Below are 14,205 nucleotides of genomic sequence, written 5' to 3'. Positions count from 1 at the left end.
TTGAGGGTTTAGGGTTGGGGGAAATAATACTTAGCAATGGCAATTACAGCAGGAATGGGACAGATTTCAATTTGGGTTGGAACTTGGAAGTATTGCAGCTTGAACAGTTGCTTCAGGAAAAGACGCACGGTTGGGTTGCTTTTGACAAAAATGCACAGAAAAATATTAATCAATGCATCATCTCAAGGAAATGGGGATCCATGGATCCCATTTAGGGTTGAAAACAGAGGAAATAATACTTAGCGATGGTAATTACAGCAGTAATGGGACAGATTTCAATTTGGATTGAGTATGGCAGCTTGAACAGTTGCTTCAGGAAATGATGCACGGTTGGATTGGTTTTGACAAAAACGCACAGAAAACAATGGATCAATGCATCATCTCAAGGCAGGGGATCCAGGGAATCCATTTAATCCACTTTAGAAAAACTAAAAATGGTTTTGAATTTTGGAGGCTTTCTCGATGTATTTGTAAAATGGGGACCGATTTGTAAAAAGGGTCTGGAATGATGCAATGAATGGGAATGCTGCATTACGCCAGGGATGATGTGATCGATTGAAGATGCAATAGTTGAGGATAATGCAATAGTTGTGATCGTTTGAAGATGCAATATTTGTCACTCCTTTTAAATTGGTAAAAACTGCTACTGCCCTCTCTTTGCTCTTTAACATAGTTTCTTCTTTTATTATTTGTCTACTTCTGGTAGTTAATAGGTTGGTTGATTTTTGTCTACTGCTACACTTGGAAGCTCCGGTAAGGGATCAAGTCCATTTACATTCCATCGTTAAGTTCTTCAACAGGTTACAGATTTTTTTCTACTGAATATGTGCAGAAAGATGCAAATGGCATTGGCCATCTGCCAATGTTGTCTGCCTATTATATTATGATTAGTTCACAACCACTTCAAGCACTAAGAGAGAGAAATCATTATATACAATTAACTTTTAGTAAGATATCTTACTAAAATTTTACCACTACAAGTCCACAACCACGAGAATGCTTGGCTGGTTTCTTTCCTTCCCCGTATGCTTCTTTCCCTATACCAAGACTTAAGAGCCTCATAGTTGTCTGACCGAGTAATACCATCCTCGCAGCAGAGCAGTTCAACCACTGAGAACAGCCAAGGATATGAAAAAAGGGTCCCTATCAGATGGAGGGCAACCGCTTAACTTATGTAGATCACCACCTACCGGTGCTGGTGGCACATCTGACAAGTATCTGCAGATTTAATATTGGCATAGGTGCAATGCTCACAGGACCAGTGACCTGAATCATCCAATCGACTGGGACCTCGGGATGTTGTTCCTTTGCCTCTCCCTCCCCTTCCTTTGCCTCCTAAACTCTTTGAGCTTGCCGTTCTGCTGCAAGCAGCATGGGAATCCACATCCGATAACCCATTCTCCAGTGCCTGTACCAGGTTCTCGAAGTAATTCCGAGTTACACTGTCAGATAAAATAGAAAGAGATCAGTTACAAATTTGAATTATCTATTGTCAATAAATGCTGACACAAGGAAAAAGAAAAGAACCATAAGGAATGTCGCAAGACTGAACAAGGTTTAACCAATCTAGAGCAGGAATCAATTTAGCTGATTATGTTTTTCCTTTGAAAAAGTATTGTATTAACAACAGAAAGGAAACAAATATAGAACATTTACACCCATTTGTTTACACAATTTCTGATCGCAAGATATTCCCTTTCAAAAAATCTGTAATATTCTAGCCGTCTGAATTAACAAAATGGAAACAAATATAGAACATTTACGCCCATTTGTGTACAGCTACGAGTGAAGTACTTCTCAACAGAACCTGGTCATCAGACCTCAAGCTTTTAAAGATCCCCAATATCTCTTTCACCCCAAACACACCAAAATACAGCTATTGGAATCATACCACATGATTTGCCCTCTCTTGTTCAACCTTTCACATGCCAACTCAAGGAATGAATAAATGGACGGGGAAAAACAACCAACCCATCCTATGTATCAAGGACCACAACCCACACATTTATAAATATTAAGCTGTTTCCATCCCTTCAGAACAGAAAAGACATCCTACCTGGTTCAACACCATTCCCCTACTTAATAATTTAACACAGCTCAGACACTTTCTCCAAGGAAGCTATCCATACAAAGAACTTAATCTTGGAGGAGCACCACTAATACCAAATTCTACTGGCAGGGAATTCACCTAGTTCCTCCCCATTTGAAGCACCTCCAGCAGCTGAACCATGTCCCAGTCATTCAGGTTTCTTTAAGTTGGGAACCAATTAACTAATCCACTGAAGATTGAGTAGCAGTCAGAGAATAGACCATTGTTATCACTACACCACCTTCTCAAGTCAGACATGCTCACTTGAGGAACATGAGACTGAACCATTTGAAGCACCTCCAGCAGCTGAACCATCTCCCAGTCATTCAGGTTTCTGAAAGTTGGGAACCAATTAACTACTCTATTAAAGATTGAGTAGCATCCAGAGAACAGACCACTGTTCTCACTACACCGCCTTCTCAAGTCAAAACATGCTCACTTGAGGAACATGAGAGTATGAGACTGAACCCGAACCATATCTCAATCATTCAGGTTTGTTCTGAAAGTTGGGAACCAATTGACTACTCCGTAGGAGACTGAGTAGCAGCACCTAACCAAATATCCCTGTCCTGAGCATCCAAAAAAAAAAAAAGAAATGGAACACAGATGCAACAAAGGATGCTCTGCCCATACCATTTGTCCACCCAGAACCTTGTTCCATTGCCATCTCCAGTCTTAACTCTAAATCCTCGAAGGAAAGAAGGGTATGCTTTTCCAATACGTTTCCAGACCAAAATGCCATCCCATGCCCATAACACCAAATGTAGCTTTGATCACTCTTCTCCACAGGTTGACAGGTTCCTCACTGAAGCACCAGCACCATTTCCCAATCAAGGCCAGGTTGAATTTCTTCAGATTTCTGATCTCCAAGCTCCCAGCCTTCATCAGTTTGCAGACCCTGTCCCAGCTCAACAGATGGAATTTTAACTCTTCATTCCACCCCCTCAACAAGAAATCTCTCATTTTCTTTTCCAAAAGATGAGCCAGACCTGAAGGAATCCGGAAGAGCAAGAGGTAAAATGTAGGCAAAGCAGCTGAACACTATTAATAAGAACCACCTTCCTTCCACTGGATGGATACCTTGTTTTCCACAAGGCCAACAAGAACCAGCTTTCTATTTCTTATTAATTTAGCTGACAATTAAAATAGTTCATTTATAATATGATATTGAAGAACTAATATCACTGCAACCTAGGTGACCACATCACATACAACACAACTCAAGCTTTATCCCAACTACATGGGGTTGACTAGTGAATCCTGCTTTGCATTCCACTCCACATAGGGCTATATCCATGGAATATGATAAATAATGCAATAACTAAAAAAGATATGACTACTTGATCAGTTGAAGTAAAAGGCAGCCAACGAGAGGAATTAGTTCTACTCCAGAAAACTCCATTCTCCCATCCAATAAAAGATACTTGAATGAAAATGCAATAACGGCCTTGCACGAGAGGAATTAGTTCTACTTCAGTTTGCTTGCTTGTTTCAAGTAGGGTTGTTTCGTGTGAACTTTGTTAAGACAGAAAACATTTAACCTTGTAGGATGAAGCAGATCATATTAGGCACATGAAACCACACAAAAATGTGTTCAGTTCTAGAAGATGAATTTTCTAATAATTACCTGGTTAGTCCAGCAAGCTTTGTACGGAATTCATTGAAATCTTCTGATGGGCCCTCTGCATTCAGATAAACTTGCAATTCCTTCTCAGCACATTGATGAAGCCGTTCTAACCCAGATTCAGCCTCACCTACAAAACAAGAAGATATATCTTACATATGACTGGAAAAAAAGAGGATAACGAGAGAAGCAACTACTAATCTACCAATAGGGGTGCAACTCAGGTTGGCCCAACTTGAGCCTTTGAGCCAAACCCAGTGTTTTAAAAGCGCAAGGCACAAAAAAAGCGCAAGGGCCAATTTGGGCCTGAGGCGCAAGGCGCAATTAAATAAAAAAAAAGATAAAAAATCAGAAAAAGGTCAGAAATTTCAAAAAAATGCCAATTTTTTTTCAGAAAACGCAAAAAAAAATCAAAACAAAAATATTAAACCTAATGTTAATAAAAAATATAAACTAAAATTTTAAAATAAATGTTTTAAAAAGCCTATTATCTAAAATTAAAATACATAAAGATAAAATGTAAAGCATATTCAAATGAAAATTTAAAAATAAAAGCAAACATATAAAGCATTTTCAATCATGTAAAACACACAATCTCTTTTTTTCCTCGATTGCATTACTTCAAGTAGCTAATGTGATGTAAAACCTATTGCATTCTTGATTCTATGAGTCGCCCTTATACCACACCCCTCAAGTCTGAAATTCTTCTCACATAAAAAATAATGATTTTATAACTTTCAAAAACTTTTAAGAAGATATTTTATTGCAATGAATGAATGAACAACATTAGCAAATAGGGGCGTGGTCGGGTGTCCGGGGACGGAGCCCCCGGCCAAGGCTAGGCTGAGGCGCAAGGCGCTTCAGGCGTACGCCTTTTGAAAGGGGTGCGCCTAGGACCTGAGCAAGGCGCATACCCCAAAATGCGTCTCGCCTATGTGCCTAGGCGCGCCTTTTAAATCACTGGCCAGACCCATTCAAAATTTTGACAAAAAACAACCCAAGCCCACCAAAGGTGCACACCTATCTACTAACAAAGAAAATTACCTTGCAGATACTCAAAGAACTGCCTTTTAGCATGTTCATGTTCAGGTAGGTAATATCCATAGGCATAAGTCCACTTGAGCACTCGCCTACATTCGACTATCTGCAACAAAAAACCAAATTCAGTAAGGGGAGAACAAGGTTTGAGTCTGACAATGTGCACTCTGTGCAAGACTACTGGTCGCTATTAAACCTAGGGAACTACCCTACAATTTAATTTTCTTTTTATTATAAAAAGCCAATCACATAGGCAATGCCCAAGTGAGGAATCCAGATTTTCTCCTCACAGAGTGCTCCTCCCACCAACCTCACAAAACTTTCAGCAACACATTTGAAACATCTTCCATATTTATATATTGTCATTCATGGGGAGATGTTCCCAATGCATGGCTGTGATGTGCTGTGAGGAGCCAATCTGGTTTCAAAAGCAGATGCCTAGGTAACAATAGTTTCACCTTTCTGCCTTGAAAACTATTGACTATACATCAATATTTTCTTTTCTTTTTTTTTCAATTTGATGCTGTCTAGTCTCAGAGCACTCACCAAATTGAAGCGTGAGGCATACACCTCACGTAATTTGAGGCATAGACCTTGCCACATGAACAAGGTAGTTTGGCATATGCCTCACTGGCTTTTAGAATCATAAAATAAACTTCAGCTTAGAGCATAAACATAACAACAGACGTTTTATAATAGTAATTAAATACAAAAGGATGATATGTTCATAATGTTTATTATAAACATAGAAACACAAATTTTGATTTTGCTCAGGAAAGGAACAGTTTGGTGAAAGAAAATTATTTTTTTGTAGATCGCAAAGTAAATATGGAGACCCTTTCTAACAAGACATTTGAATGATTGGGAACCTATGATCATTGAACTTCTCCAAGCCTTAAGGAAAGTGGAGACTAACGTGGAGAGTGAGGATAAAGGGTTGGGGAAGTGGGACATCAGATCAGACAGGTTTCCCTCAAAGTCTTCTTTACAATCCCAAAGCAGGACTGGAGGTTATTCTCTTTCCAGCTTCTCTCATCTGGACTTCAACTGTCCCCCCCTCCCCCACCAAGGTGTCCTTTTTGGTTTGGAAGGCAGCATTTATTAAGTGCTTATACAAGGTAAATCTGGTAAGAAGGGGAGTAGCTGAAAGATGAAACTAGCATTATGTGCTATACCTCACAATAGACAACCGATCACTTGTTTATTCACTACAAGACTTCAGAGGTACTGTGGGTTTGGATGAAAAAGCTGTTCGATGTGAGTGTCATTCCTTTTCTCAGAAGCTGGGCCAGCTGGCAACCAAAAGAATTGAGTAAAGAAGGCTCTATTGTGTGGAAGGTCACTTTTCATGCTGTCATGTTGACTGTGTTTGGTCAGAAAGAACTTTAAGAATTTTGAAAACAAGTTTGAATCTGAAGATAAGCTGAAAGCTATTCTAAAGGGGAGAACTGTCTTGGGTTGGGGTGCATAGACTGTTCAAAAGAAAGTCTTGTCATTTTCTTCATTTTGATTCCGACTCTTTTTGTAAATTAAAGGTCTGTCAAGTAAATTCCCATTGTATAGAACCTTGGTGCAGATAGGTTCCCTTAATGGTTGAATGAATATGCTTTAGCTTTTCAAAAGAAACATCGAATCAAAATGGGACATTGGAATTTGAAAGATAACAACTGCAGTTACATGTTTTCATTTGATGGATTTTGTATATGATACCATGATCTATCATATAGGATGACACATTTATAATCTTAAAAGTTTAATACCAATATATATTAATTCATCTTTTGCCCTTGCATGGGTATCACCATTTCTGCCAAGGCTGCTATGTATCCAAAATATGAGGTAGATGACAAAATTTAAGATTTACCTGTAACCAAGCCTCTGTTATGAATTTAAGCTGTGATTCTGGTTGAGATTGTTTATCGCTTAGCTTCTCAATCTGCAGATATCAAGAGAAATGTCAATCTGTATGCAATATGGCAATATGATAGTAACATAAACAAAAAAAACACATCTTTTGCCAAGGCTGCTATGCATCATAGCAGGAATAGAAGTCCAACCCAGGAAATCTTACCAGGCAAAAAACCATCTTGACCAAGAGGATTGATTCAGAGCAATGTTTTAAAACGCGGAGGCACGACGCAAGGCGTTCCAATACCTAGAGCGTGAGGCGTAATTCAGAATGTAAGAGGCATAAGCCTCCTGAACACAAGGAGGTGTAAACCTCCATAAGAGGAGAGGAGGATGAGGAGGAACGCCTCCTTCCTTTCCTTTTCTTTTCTTTCTTTTTTTTTTTTTGATGAATGATAATAAATTTATTAATTCAGAGGCAGACTTAGAGTAAGTTCATACAACATCCCAGGGAGAGGCGCGAGCTGCAGCCCCTCCTTGAATCTTACAAGTAAACTAGGAAAGAAAGGCAAGAATCACAACTGAGCCCAAATTCTTCCCTATTTACCCCTTGCTTGGCTAACACATCTGGCAAAGTATTTGCTGATCTCCCCACCCACTGTACAGCGACCAACATATTCCTTGTCAACCAACTAAATTCCTTCATTTCATTCTTGTAACGCCACATAGCCTCTTCAGGATTTTTCAACCAACCCACCACCGCTTTGGAGTCCCCCTCGATTGTTAGGTGTTGTACCCCCAGCTGGTTTGCAAATTGCACCCCTTATACAGCAGCTAAAAGTTCTGCCCTGATGGAGTCCCCAATTCCCAAGGGACCTGAGTAGAGCAACAAAACTTCTCCCTTCTCATTTCTCAAAGCACCCCCCATTCTTGATAATCCTAGATTACCCAAGCTACTTCACTCAAAGATCAACTTTAGTGAGCCTTCGGATGGAGGAGACCAGCTTGTAATTGATTTGTCCTTTAGGGATGAGCACCTCGCTACTGCTGACCAATATCTCCAAAGGTCATTAAAGGAGAATTAATGAAAATTTTCCAAGGTCTTCAGCCAAGGTATTGCCCTATTTAACACAGTCTTTCAATTCCTGACTACTCCTTTCCTTTTCTTGAAAAATTCTAGCATTCCATTCTTCCCAAAGAGTCCAAATCAAGGCAGCACGAGCACATCTCCACATAATTCTCCCTATTTTTGTAGGCCAATAAAAGGTAGAATGGTTGAAGAGCATGTGAACTTCTGCTGGTAGACTTCAACTGCTCCCAAACAACGAAAGTAGCCAAGCCCAAAGGTCTGTAGAAAAGGGACAAGATATTAATAGGTGGTAACAATCCTCACCGTGAGCTCTACAGAGGATACACCAATTAGGAGAAATACAGAGGAAAGGCCTTCTCTTTTGTAGGTTATCTAGAGTGTTTACTTTCCCATGGAATACTTCCCAACAAAATGCCATAATTTTTTAGGGAACTGGCCTGCACCAAATTTTCTTTTCTTTTTCTTCCCCTTCCCTTTCTTTGACTTTCTTTTCCTTTCCTTTCTTTTTTTTCTTTTTTTTCCGTCTTTTTACATGAAGTGTGCAAGAGGCGTACGCCTCTAGCACGACTCATGAAAAAAGCATATGAGGCGTATGCCTAAGAGGTGTCAGTGCTTCTGGCATACGCCTTATGGCATTTTGGGGGCGCCTCACATGGAGGTATGCCTCCAGGCGTACACCTCCTACGCCTTTAAAAACACTGGTTCAGAGGAAGCATATGTTGAACGTTACGAGAATTTTATTCAGAGCAAGCATATGAATTTATAGCTAGCATCCACAATTTGGGGAATGCATATACTGAGATGGATAGGTGGAAAAATTAGCTCCAATAGATGATAAAACCAAATCATTCAAAAGAACCTATGAAGTAGCTCCAAGGGATGATAAAATGTGAGGTGAGGAAGTAGACTATGATGGTTTCATCACATGCATAGAAGACCACCAACAGCACCTGTAAGAAGAATTGATCTGTTGCAAGTTGAAGGGGCCTAAGGGTGGACCAAAAAGAACATGGATGATGATGGTCCACAATTTGGGGAGATCTTTTACGCTATAATGCCCAAATAAGGATAGGGAGTTAGGGGCACAAACACATAGACAACTCTCCACTTACAAAAATTCTGGACAGAGGTGCATTAGGCATTTACAGGCATCTCGGTATCATGTTTCACCTACGACTACCCTCAGTTCCAGCAGAAGCAATCATCACCATGTGAAATCTGTAACTGCAATTTTGTTCAAATTCACCAGTCATGGGAAATGTTTCACCATGGAGCTACTTTCAATGACACCTGCTGAAGAATGAAGACTAATCCCAAGCCTTCAGAATGTGATCTCCATAGGTTTCATACCTTAGCGAAGTCAGGTTAATATGGAGATTGATTCTATGAAGCCTTTTCTATGAACGCTTCCTTTTTAATTCAGAACAGCCTTGACAATTGGCTAAAGAAAATTATAACCTATTAACAGTACGAGTTTGCAGCAGGTGGGCAATTAGGAGAAATTCTATGTCCCGTGGAAGCTGAGTTTCAATCTATTTGGAGGGCTCTTCCGTTAGCTTCTGACGAGGATGAAAGGAAATCACCATCATCTCTGATGCTCATTTAGTTCTGAGGATTCATTTAGTTCAGTTTGTATACAAACCTCGTACTTTAACTAAGACAGCCCATGCTATAGCCCAAAACGTTAAGCAAATTGGCAATGTGCCTTTAGTATGCAATACACAAAGGCATAGGTAGCTCTTATATATTAAGATGTTATGCCGCATTGGCATGCACTTCAAAAGGTTAACAGATTCACAAGCCACCTAGATCATATTACAATTAAGAGAAATTTGTATACCTGCACAGCTTGCATTTGCTGCAAATCTGCAAGAGCCTTTTGCCTCGACTGTGAGTAAACAAAAACAAAAGAAAAATTTTAGATGCAAAACAGGTAATGCTTTTTTATCAGCAACAAAAACCAAAATACTTTATTAGTATAACATACAAAAGCTTCCCACTCTGAAGTCAAAAGGCAAAGACAAAAATAAAGCACAAGAACTAAATTTTTTATGAAGTCTGAAGATTTTGAACATCAAACTAGCTAAGCATAACCTTTCAAGGATTTTTTTTGTTCCACCAATAACAATCAACTTTATTGAACTATTGAAAAATTATGTACATGAAATGGTGACAATATGCTTTCCCTAATATCAGGCCTTGTAGAGCTGCCTCCAATTCTGCCCTTGTACAAGTCCAACCCCCAAGTCCAATTGACTAGTTCCATGTCGGCTTGGCCCATGTTACCTTGTTCTTCTAGTTTAATAGGATTTACCTTTTGATTTTCAGTTTGCATTAGTAGGTACAAGGATATTGAGTTTCTTGATCCACAAGATGGGCAGTACATCTTGTAATTATAATGAACAGTATTCCAGGCGACACAAGTTACTCTATAAATAGATGTATTCTCTTCCATTCGAAGCTAATGAAGGTTTTTTTTTTTTTGCAAGTTTGTTATATGGTGTGATATCTACAAACCCTAGAGTGATTCTAGGCCCCATGGAGTGATTCCTTGGGGTTTCTTTCTTTTCCTCTTTCTCCTATCTCCCTATACTTCTCTCCTCTCTTTTCTTAGTTTATTCTAGCCCTGCGGCATCCCCTGTCCATTGAAAAAACAACATTTTTTATCTCTTCAACATCAAATTTCCTTCCCAACTATTCAAGAAAAGTCCCATCCAAAGAAAGCCAATCTAAACCAAGTACCTCGACCCTATCAGTCTCAGGTCTTTTGATTTTAAAACGGTCAACAAATATCTTTGCAATTTTCTCCTGATTTGTGATCTCTTACCAGTCTTTTATCGATTTGGATATAAAATTCTTTTTCCTTCTTCTATTGGCTATTGCATTAAAAAACTTTGTATTGCCATCACCCTCTTTAATCCACCTATGTCTTGATTTTTTTATCAATAACTTATGTCTTGATTTTTGTCTCCAACACACCTCTTCTCCAAATAGGGTTGCATCTAGCTCCTTCAACTTCTACCTATGAAATTTTTCATCCTCACTGTTCTTGGGCTTCCTTCCTATCGAATTCTTCAATTTGAACAGTTATATTTTCCTTTTTCTCCTCTACCTTCCCAAAGTAATCCCTAATCCACTCCTTTATTTTGGATTTCAACCATTTTACCCTCTTGTGAAATTTTACTGCTTTCCATTTAAACCAAACCAGCTCTTCCACCACTCTTCTACTTTATGCACAAACTCAAGGTGAGTTAGCCACATACTAAAATCTAAAGGGTGAAAGACCTCCCACAACTACTTCCTAACTAACCTAATTGGGCAATGGTCTAAAGTTACCCTACATAGGGCTTAATCCTACCCAATGAGATTCCCAAACTAAAGAGAAAAAAAAATCTAACCAATTTTGAACAGGTTGGGTTGGTTTCATAATTGGACCATGTGTAACTAGCATACAATAGAGAAAGCTCCTTGAGCACACATGAATCGATGAACTATTAAAATGCCTCATACAGTGGTTACTTGCTAGTGGGATCCATAGTTTCATGAGAATACCTAATGACTTTTTTGATAAATGAAAAATACCTAAGGACTTTTTTTATAAATGAAAATACCTAATGACATTAAAGTCTTCACCCACGCACCAAGGACCATCACAAAAGCCTCTATTTGCAAAAAGCTCCTCCCAATACTCACTCCTCTACCCATACAAATTAGGTCCATAAATATTAGTCAAAAACCCATGTGCATCCATATTCCAAGCTTTTAAGTTTAAGTGACACCATGGGAATCTCAATTAGATCAGGAATTTGAAACTCACTACACAGCTTTTTGAACAAATGTCAAATCTTAAAGTAAATTTTGAGAAAAGCTGTATGGTAGGTGCAATGTTTTAAAATGTGGAAGCATGAGGCATAGTTCAGAATGTAAGAGGCGTAAGCCTCCTTAAGAAGAGGGGGGTTAGGAGGAAGAGGAAGGGGGATCTCATTTTTTTCTTTATTTTTGATAAAAATCTTTTATATAAAGAAGAATAAAAATGCACAACACTAGTTGAAAGGGGGTCTTGTCAACCTAACACAAAAAAAGGGCTGCATTGAAGGTGGGGTGGGGTCTGGAGGTCAAAGCCACCCAGCCAAAGGGACCAAGGCAGACCACTTTCTTTCCCCTGATCTTTTCTTTCCCTCCCTTTCCTTCTCTTTCTTTCTTTTATTTTCCTTTTTTTCTTTTTCCTTCTTTTATCTTTTTATACGAGGTGTACGCCTCTAGCATGCCCCATGAAAAAAAACGCATGAGGTGTACGCCTCAAAGGTGTCAACACCTCTGACATATGCCTCAAGGCATTTTGGGAGTGCCTCGCCTAGAGGCACACCTCCAAGCGTACACCTCTCATGCCTTTTAAAACACTGAGTAGGAGTTAATTTGGGGGAAGGGGAGATTCTAGTGTGTTGATATCTTGGGGTGTGCAGTGTCTAACTGACCTCTAAATTACCTTTGTTTGCCATTGGGAGATAATCCTCAGAGAGGAGGGTACTGAAATCTAATTGTGGAGAGGTTTGAGAAGAGACTGGCCTCGTGAAAGAAAATTTATCTCTCTCTTATAGAAAGAATCACCCTAATTAGGTCTGCCTGAGCTAACTTGTCTATTTTTTGTCAGTTTTCAAGGTCTCAGCAGGAGTGGCTAGCAAGTTAAGAGAAATTAATGAGGGATTTCCTTTCAGAGCCAAGGGAGAAAAAGTACCATAGGGTTGGGTAGGAGGTGGTATGTAGGAGTAAGAAGGATGGAAGCCTAGGCATTGGGAACATAAGGAAGAGAAATTTGACACTTTTAGGGAAATGGTTGTGGAGATTCTCACTAGACAAGGAAAAGTTGTGGGTTAAGATAGTGGGTAGTATTCATGGGATCACAGAGAATGGATGGCACTCTGGTATTCTGGCAAGGACTACAAGGGCTTCTCCTTGGAAAGCAATCCAAGATGTTTTGCCTCTATTTTCTCCCTAGATGAGGTATGATTTGAAATCTAACCACCTCATTAAATTCTAGGAACAAGTTAGGGTTGGGGATTATCCTTTAAAAGACCAATTTCCAGCTCTATTTGCTATTTCTACCTTTAACAATGAACTGGTATCTTCCTTCCTTGCACCTTCTCACTCGACCTCTGGGTTTGGTTGGAATTTGGGTCTGAGAAGAGACATCAGGGACACAGAATTGGACAATACCATATCCTTATTATCCATCCTTGATAGGGTTTTCTTAGAGCCAACAAAGGTAGATTGTAGACAGAAGAATTTGGACCCTCTCTCCATCTGGTACTTTTTCTTGTGTTTCCTTCTTCAAAGCCCTCATTCAGCCAGTTGTCCCTCTTTGTTTGTCTTTTCCTGTTAAAGAAGTGTGGTGTCTACCTATACCTCAGAAGGTGGGAAGTTTTTGTTAGGAGGCCTTTCTACAAAGTTATTGGTGAGTCTGGGTATCACTTAGTAATTTCCTGTCAATTTGCAAACTTTATTTGGGAATGGCATACTTCTTTGTTTGGGTGCAGGTGGAACTCTCCAATGAATGTGCAAAGCTTGTTTAATTCCTTACCTTCTAACCGGCCAACGAAAAGGGCAAGGATTGTGGAGATGCGTTAGGGCTGCAGTATGTTGGTCTATTTGGGAAGAAAGAAAAGCAAGGATTTTCTCAGAACAGGAGAGAAGTATGGAAGTAGTGGTAAAAGTGATTCACATGAGAGTATTTCATTGGCTGAAAACCTTGGATCTGTTTGCAGAATTTTCAGTTGATGATCTGAGTAGGAACTGGAAGGAAATTGCAAATTCATACTCAGCCAGGAAGGTCTCTAGCGCAAACTGGAATCCACCACCTCTTGGGTGTATCAAACTGAATTTTTATGGCAGCAGCATGGGTAATCCAGGGCCTTCTGGAATAGGGGGAGTCGTGAGGGATGAAAAAGGGAATGTAATTGCTATGTTCTCTGGCCCAATTGGATTGGGAAACTCATTGAGGCCTGAAATACTAGAAGCTTTGAAAGGGGTTCAAAGGGCTAAAGCTTTGCATATAAACAAACTGATCATAGAAGGTGACTTCAAGACTATAGTGAGCTGGTTAAATGAAGACAACTCAAGACTCTGGAGCTACAGCAATGAAAAGAGGATATTTAACTGGCTGACAAAGGACATGAAAGTTTGGTGCACTTGGGTAAAGAGAAGTTTGAATGCTTTTGCAGATGGTTTAGCTAGGGAAAGGTTGAATAGGAATTCGGTTTTTTGGGCCCAATTGTGGTTTTTTTGTATCTTGTGTGTCTAGTGACAATTATGGACAGTTAAGATAGTTTAGCTCCCCTTCCTTGCATTATTTTCCCTAAATTTTAAATGAAATCTCTGTTATTGATCAAGAAGTAAATTAAGTGACACCAAAAATCTCTATTAACTCCACACACTCCACATCATTTTTCCACAAAGTAACAAAGCCATTTGAAGCCCTACATGATGGTGCTAAAGACCAACTTATACCCCTAGAGCTCC

The 14,205-nt window shown here is 39.4% G+C and overlaps 1 protein-coding gene across 1 annotated transcript in view; it reads right to left on the bottom strand.

Moving 5' to 3' along the window:
• Positions 1 to 749: 749 nt before the first annotated feature.
• Positions 750 to 14,205, bottom strand: part of LOC148873247 (putative E3 ubiquitin-protein ligase ARI8) — a 30,864-nt gene continuing 17,408 nt past the window's right edge. The window contains exons 11-15 of the mRNA XM_088963528.1: positions 9,530 to 9,577; positions 6,616 to 6,687; positions 4,758 to 4,857; positions 3,717 to 3,843; positions 750 to 1,442 (exon numbers count right to left, since the gene is read on the bottom strand). Of these exons, the coding sequence (XP_088819654.1) occupies positions 1,187 to 1,442; positions 3,717 to 3,843; positions 4,758 to 4,857; positions 6,616 to 6,687; positions 9,530 to 9,577 (603 nt within the window). The 3' untranslated portion in view covers positions 750 to 1,186. The remainder of the gene's footprint in view (positions 1,443 to 3,716; positions 3,844 to 4,757; positions 4,858 to 6,615; positions 6,688 to 9,529; positions 9,578 to 14,205) is intronic.

This window comes from Nelumbo lutea, chromosome 1, assembly GCF_056320005.1.
Source record: "Nelumbo lutea isolate HS-2025 chromosome 1, American lotus-T2T, whole genome shotgun sequence".
Classification (NCBI taxonomy): domain Eukaryota; kingdom Viridiplantae; phylum Streptophyta; class Magnoliopsida; order Proteales; family Nelumbonaceae; genus Nelumbo; species Nelumbo lutea.
Note: the sequence above shows the minus strand (reverse complement) of the source record. Positions and strands in the feature narration are given on the sequence as shown.